This window comes from Kryptolebias marmoratus, linkage group LG16, assembly GCF_001649575.2.
Source record: "Kryptolebias marmoratus isolate JLee-2015 linkage group LG16, ASM164957v2, whole genome shotgun sequence".
Classification (NCBI taxonomy): Eukaryota; Metazoa; Chordata; class Actinopteri; order Cyprinodontiformes; family Rivulidae; genus Kryptolebias; species Kryptolebias marmoratus.
This window is the reverse complement of record NC_051445.1, coordinates 10851853-10859168: the sequence shown is the minus strand read 5'-3', so window position 1 is coordinate 10859168 and position 7316 is coordinate 10851853. Positions and strand designations below refer to the sequence as shown.

General features: G+C 36.8%; 2 protein-coding genes across 3 annotated transcripts; one reads left to right on the top strand and one right to left on the bottom strand.

The window, feature by feature from the left end:
* Positions 1-773: 773 nt before the first annotated feature.
* On the bottom strand, positions 774-4465 carry ndufa3 (NADH:ubiquinone oxidoreductase subunit A3). 2 transcript variants are annotated; one of them, XM_037980578.1, is made up of 4 exons: positions 4420-4465; positions 2419-2493; positions 1071-1148; positions 774-981 (listed from the first exon to the last, which is right to left on the bottom strand). In XM_037980578.1, exons 1-4 carry the CDS (start codon positions 4448-4450, stop codon positions 890-892), a joined length of 276 nt encoding a protein of 91 aa, XP_037836506.1. In that variant the 5' UTR covers positions 4451-4465; the 3' UTR covers positions 774-889. The 2 variants fall into 2 exon arrangements, with proteins under 2 accessions (XP_037836506.1, XP_017270735.1); XM_017415246.3 differs by lacking the exon at positions 4420-4465 and adding an exon at positions 2750-2820.
* Positions 2822-7090, top strand: tfpt (TCF3 (E2A) fusion partner). Its single transcript, XM_017415505.3, has 7 exons — positions 2822-3053; positions 3204-3305; positions 5016-5138; positions 5429-5499; positions 5595-5664; positions 6303-6455; positions 6549-7090. Exons 2-7 carry the CDS (start codon positions 3204-3206, stop codon positions 6621-6623), a joined length of 594 nt encoding a protein of 197 aa, XP_017270994.1. The 5' UTR covers positions 2822-3053; the 3' UTR covers positions 6624-7090.
* The last annotated feature ends 226 nt before the right edge of the window (positions 7091-7316 follow it).

The following is a 7316-nucleotide window of genomic DNA, read 5'->3' as shown; positions in this document are numbered from 1 at the left end:
ATTTTAGTAAATGAAAGCTTTAGATGTCCTACCTCTCGTATTCGTGCGAACGGAATAATTCTGGTTTAAAACAGTGAACTCTTTGTCTGCAGCGTTAATCTGATTACAGCTTTTCCCACCGTTACAGCAGCTGCAGCACGGTTCCTCCTTTCAGCAGTTTAATTGGATGATTTTTAAGCTGCAGCTGAGAATTCAGCTTCAAAAAACAAACTTAGCGCAGTTCCAGTTCAACTGCTCTTTAAATTTATTTGTTTGTGTGTTGAGCTGCTGTTTGAAGTCGTGTCTGTTCAAATACTGAAACAAACAATTTAAAAATATATATTTGGCCAATAAATCAATATCTGATGCATCTCAGTGCCAAGAGGCTATAAAAATCCAAAATACAGCTCCTTCTGGAGCTTCAACCCACGAGGACACATGATGTGAAATTAGAGAAACACATTGTGCTGCTGGTTCGTTTTGTATCCCCCTTCCTGCTAAGTTAAGGTGATGCAGAATATTTTGACACCCTTAAGTCGACCTTTTTGATGTGAAATATCACCACATTGTTCTGCTTGACTAGTTGTGCATCTAGTTGTCATAAGTCAGGATGTAAATTCTTAATTTGTGGACAAAAACTGGCAAACGATGGCATCTGAACACGACTTTCCCTGAGACGAACCTGAAATTTCAGCTCAAGATGAACTACAGGTAGAGCATTTAAATGCACGTCAATAAGAGAGTGAGGTTGCGTCCGTTTGACGTGCTCAGAATGAATCAATGTGGCACAAATGTAGAATTCAAGTCAAATCTTTATTCTGAGATGGTGGCAGTCGGGGGGGGGAACTTTGCAGACAGGCGTGAAAAAGAGAAGCGGCGCAGGTGTTGACCATCAGACGATCTTTTTTTATTATAACTTTTTAAGCCACTCCAGGCTCCTTCCTTGAGGGTCAGACGGATGGGCCGGAACGTCGGGCATGTTTCCGTCATCCCGCACAGGGACTGCAGCGAGGCAAACAAAACGAAGGCACTTTAACAACAGATGCGTTTCAGACATAAACAGCCTGGTGTGAGATAACGCCGGCGTTCACCTGGGTAGTTGTACGGCATCGCCGCGTTCATCATGGTTGAATATTTTGTATAAGGACTGACGAACGGAAGGATAAGACCTAAAGAAAAGTACACGAGTTATTCAGCTGGTGGGAAATACATAAAAAACAAACAAAACCCAATTAATGTAGTGGAAAGGTGACAAAATTCACCATGTAAGATCTTTACAGCAACAAAAAAAGAACAAAAAGAAATACCATCATGATCAGGATAACGTTCCTATTTTAAAATATCCTAATATTCTGGATTTGATAAACCTGCATAAGAAGCTAAACAAAGAAAAAATGCCCTTCAGAGCAGAATATGGTCATAATAAATAGAATCACTTCATGAAATTAGGTTATTTTATGCCTTAAACTCACCAACATCATCTGCCTTTTCTGTTCCTTTCAGCAGCAAAACATCTGGTCATATAAAAACTAACTCGTGTTTTTAACTTTATTTAAAATTTAAATTAATAATTTATACCCTTCAATGACAGTATACTGATGTCAAAGTGTTGTCAAATGAAATAATAAACGATCTTTTATTAAGATCTGTATTTGTCTATTATTCTATTTTTATCTGATTGTATTTTGTCTGATATTATTTTTGCTTTTAATTCACCTTGATTTGTTCATCTTGTCTTAAAATATTATGGCGTGAAGCATCTTGTAACTTTGATATATATTAAAAAAAATCAACTTTACTTATTGTACCTATTTAAAGTAAAGCAAAAAGCTGGGATGCTCTGTAGCTAATATGATGCAATTACTGCAAAACAATAGGCAGCTTGAAGTAAAAAAAAAAAATCAACATTTACACCAAAAAAAGCCTGAATTAATATTAAGTAAATGTTGATGATAATGGGAATGATAATGTAAATATCCAGCAGTGATCTTAACAATCAATCCTCAACTAAAGCAGTTTTAATGTGAGAAAAAAAAGCCTTATTTATGGTTTCTGAAAGAAATGAGATCCTAGGGCACATTTTATCACAAGCAGAGCTCATTGGGAAGGTAGAACATCCCTGGATTTTAACAATATTAACCAAAATCACAATATCATTTGTGAATAATATTTCCCATAAAAAGAGTGCAACTTTTCCATTTACTTACATTCTTATTAAACATGTTCACAAACAAAACGACTCAACGACACTGTTAATCAGTACAGGAAGCTAAAAGAATTCAGTCCAAACGTCTGATTGTCTGTAAAGCAACGTGCAGACATTAAAAATGTGCTGAAAAGATGAGAGTTTAGCTAAAATAGATTATTGCTCGTTTTAACCTACAGACTGTAGTTGTATGGCGGTGCGTTTGAGCTCCATGTAGGTGGATGTTTACTTACCTACTAATGCTATTCCACAAGAGACCATGATAACAGGCTCCTTATTCCACGCACTTTTCAGGAAAGAACCCACTCCTGCAAAAAAAAACCCGCATTAAAGTTACAGAAACGACCACAGCTAGCATATATATGTATATATATTAGCTTAGCGTCACATTCAAGGTCAATTTTTACGTTCCGTTTCGAAAGCACATAAATGTATTAAAGCGATTCTAATACACAATTTAAGTCATTTATCACTTTTAAATTATTTCCCTATACCGTCAGGGAGTCATAGTTAAGCTGACTGTTTATATTTCATGCCCGAAAAGTGAGAAAAATACCAACGTACTCGCCATATTGCTGGTTGTAGTTCTTTAGCTTTGAGGGCGCTCATGGGAAATGTAGTTTCGAACGAATACGACGTCAAATTTCTGCGCCCGTCGCACAAAAACAGAATGAAGCCAGAGCTGAGTAACAGTTTTCTTGCTTTGTTATGGATTTAAATCAAGTTTTACGTTTGTAAACCATTTTTAAATAAAATAGCAGTGTTAGTAGCGGAGTTTTAAACAGTTTGAAGAGAGTTTTGATAAAGAAATATTTAACTGTGAGCTCGCTCAGCTGCAGCAGACATCTCTGTTTTTACACCTAAAATTGTAAGTACAGTATTGTGAGACAGCGTCGGTGGTGAATATGTCGTAGTTTACTACACCTCCTTTACTTATTTTATGTAACTTAAACATTATTTACCCATTTTATGTTAAAAATAAATGAGAGAAACTGTAAAGGAGTCGTTGTTGTTTCAGATGATGGAGGATTTCTCTGGACTGGCTCTTCCTCCTCTTTTTGGTGGACACATCTTGGAGGCAGAGCTGGAGCCTGGTGGTGTGGAGCTGGGACCAGGAGAGGTAAAAATAAATAATCCCAATAATCCTCCAGATTTTAGACATTTTTTAAAAAGGTTTCTGTGTGGACAGTGCTTTGTTTTTCGGTTACAGTTCAGTATTTGCACCTTATGATATAAAAAGAGTGTTTTTTGTGTTTGTTTAAGCTAATTGACACCTAATTATGAATCATCTAGACAAAAAAATTGCATTGGCCAACAATTAAAGCATAAAAATAGCCTACCTCAAAGGACAGATTAGTGTTATGTTATCAAACAACTTTGCAAAGAACCAATAAAAACATACACTTTTCCTAACATTTACTATTTTCTTGTTGCCACTATAATAAAATGCCAAAGTAGACTCAGTTGGACCCAGTCAGCTCTGTTTTATTGATTTTCTTGAACAGCTAACCATCTGTAACAGTTTCAGTCACAGAGGTTTTTTTTAATGTGTTTTTGATTTTTTTTGCAGATCTTTTTCTTGGTAATAATTATTTATTTTGTTAATGAATATTTGGATGCTTTGCTTCTTACTGGATTTCTTCTGGCGCTCTCGGGATTTTAAACACACCAGTGTAAGATTTCTATTTACATGTTTAAGCAGCAGATTGAATTTACCAAAGCCCATATATTAGCAAGGCGAACCTCGTCAAACACAACATATTTTGAGGCCATTAGAAAGATCTTTTAAAGACAAATCCAACACAATTTGAATTTTTAAAATCTGTATACTGGTTACCAATTTATTGTCAAAAACTGATCATCAGAATGGGTCTAAATTAATACTAATTCTTAAACAGGCAGCAACAGGAAGTCCTGTGTTTAACTTCCTGTTCTCATGCCGGGCTGAAACTGAGGAATCAATCTGATTGGCTGTAAATTTTCAGATTTTTGCTTCGTGGATAACACACGAGGAAAGCAGTCCAAAGTACCAGCTCCCGCTCAGGTCTTTGCCAACGTCTGTCATAAAATATTTCATTTTATCTGAGTTGAGAAATGAATGAATGAATTAGCTCGATCATCGCATGACCCAGTTAGCTATAGTGCTGACGTGTGCGTTTATTTAACAGATTAAGAACATACAGAGGATGAACAGGTTGCGAGTGGACAGGTGCCTTGCTATTATGATATATTACCTGAAATAAGACTCCTTGTCTTTGTTGACATTAAACAACTGTTGTTGAATATTTCCTCACCATGTTGATATCTTACGACTGAAGCAGTTCAGTTCAGGCTGGCTGGGATGTTGCTCTTCATCAGCAGGGTGGGTCAGTGCCACGGGGTCATTTAGACTAAGCTGTCCTGCTTTTTTTAGAGTTGGTCGTGGGTGTTTTAAAGCAGGTGGGAACACTTTTCTGTGGCACTGACATGTTAAAGATCAGCAGTAACACAATCCTTCATGACGCAGCTGTGGATGTTAATAATAGTCAGTGAAATTACGCCTTGTTGATATTTTGGTTATAAATTCGTCTGGAAGATGTTTTCACTATTTGCTGACTTTAATTGTTGTTTTTGTCCACTTGGCAAGAGTTTTTGTGTGTAACCCCTTGAACAAATAAGAACAAAGACAAACACAGTTGGATAGAATTACAGCCTCAAGTCAGTGTCTTACTTAAATATTGGAACTTGTTTGAGAAGGTTTTTCCGTAGCAACACTTTCCTGAGTTTGTTTTGAAACGCAGAGAGACTCAGACGGCGCAGAAACATGAGTTGTTCTTCTGTTTTCCTTCAGGTGGAGCTGGACCCAGGAGGCAGTGAGCTGCTTGAGAGCACGACACAAGAAGATAAAGAGAGAAGAGCCCTCGACAAAAGAAAATACTTTGCTCTGAGCAGAAGATGTAAAGAGATCGAACAGGTGTGTGTGTTAACACTTGTGCTTTGTATGTGGGTCACTCTGCACACACTTCCTGAAAGGGTTTCCTGTGAAATGTAAATAAATTTACAAACTCTTAAGGTGTTTGACTTAGTGATTAATTTCTAGAAATGGAGTTAGTGTTATTTAAACCTATTCCTTATATATTTTATCTACCGTTTAAAAAACAGCACACATTTCTGATGATTGTGTTGCTGTTTTAGCTTTACGATCGATCAGTACATCAACAGTTAAATGCGTTTTTATCACTTTCTAATTTGGATGTGTTTTAGGTGAACCAGAAAATCCTGGGTCGCCTTCACCAAGTACAAAGAATTACACGACGCTTGAAGAAAGAGAGACGGTATAAAACTTTAGGCCCACACCCGGTGTTTTTGCGCTTTGTCTGAAAACCTTTCCACTTGGCGACGTGTCTGAGGGCTGTGCTGATCTTCGCAGGTTTCTCATGAAAACTTTAGATGCCCACAGAGACGATTACAGAAACACTCAGCTCACTATACTGCTGGAGGTAAGGATGAGAGAGACGGAGGATTGTTGTGGTATCTGGAAAAAGGCATTACATTTAAAAAATGGGGAGAGGAAAAAAGATTTTATAGACGAAAAATACAAAACTCCATTAGGAAAAAGGTGCACAGTGATTTCTTTATTTCTATATCAGTTTTGTGTCCATATTTTTATGTCTGCATAATAAAATATTTGTTTTAGAATTACGTCTTTTTCCTAAATATATTTCTTCATGATGGCTAAATATTTTAATTAATTTTAAAACGATTAGTTTCAACTAAAAACTTGCTCAGATAGCTTCATACCTCAGTCATTCTGTTATTTGCGGAATCTGTTTAAAGTACAAATTGCATATTAATTGATTTAAGACTGTCACTGGTGTTACTGCACTTCCTTTTATCGTCAGTGCCTGTTTTATTCAGAATGCGTCTTTTACCAAACAGCAAATGCTGTATGAACATGTTTAAAAGCTGGATTTTCTACCAGATGTGATTTCTAAATAATAGCATTCTTCTCTTTGCACCAAAATACAATCAAACAACATATTTTAAACCTTCATGGCCTCCCTCGTTGGTACTCCTCATCACAGCTTCATGCTTAGAGCCATCGGATTTGAAAAACATTCCTCTGCGTTTGTTTCAGGATGAGCCTGGAGCCCACTTGGATTCCTCTGCTGGAGTTGAGGACGAAAGACCAAACAGCGTGCCTGGTTCCTCTGCAGCTCTGCATCATCCGGCTGCACCGAGGAAGAAGAGGCACCGGATTCCTCGGCAAGACAAGGACAAAGACCAACAGGTCAGTGAATGATTCTAGTTCTCCATGAGGATGCACGGGTTACAGTGTTTAAACAGTTAACAGATCATCAGATTTCTGCCTGTTTTTCCTCAGGTTGAACCAGATGTTCCTTCTCTGCCAGAGGCGCAGTTTGGAGAAATGCCGAGCCCAACATCTCTGTCCCACTGATCAAGTGCCCTGGATATAATGAAGATGAAGTTTGTTGTTTCACTTGAAGAAAGCAAACAGATCAAGTCTGTGCAAAGCACGAATATGCATGTGTTTTGTACACGTTTTTTTTTATATACTATTTTGTATTTTGTAGTATTAACTGATTAAAAATGCATAATTATGTAAGTATGCATTGTTACAGCATGGGAGAAAACTTAATTGAAAATTAAATTCAGTCATCGATAATACAAATTATGATCAGAGGGACAATACCTTACTATATAGCACATTTTTTTATCAGTAATTTAATGTTTTTGTTAAATTGTTTGTATTTTTTTGTTTGTTTATGTCCATTAGCTCAGCTACAAATAGAATGTTTCAGTTTCAGGTAAAATAAAAAATGTTTTGGAGCCTCTCTGGATGTATTTGGTCAATTGTGATGTGATGTTTTGTTGCAGCAGAAAACAATAAAGCAGTATTTTAAAAAAACAACTAAAACAGTATTGGACTACTTAAGTTGCCACATAATTTCTGCCTAAATAACAATAATAATGTGCTAATATCCTCACACATTTGAAGATATTTTGTACAAAAGGACAAAACGGGAAATGGAATAGGACCTTTACGCTTTGTGTCAATCATAACGCTGATGTCTGCAGAGCCAATAGACGAGCCTCATTTCGGAGTGATCGACATCACCTCTGCCCAATC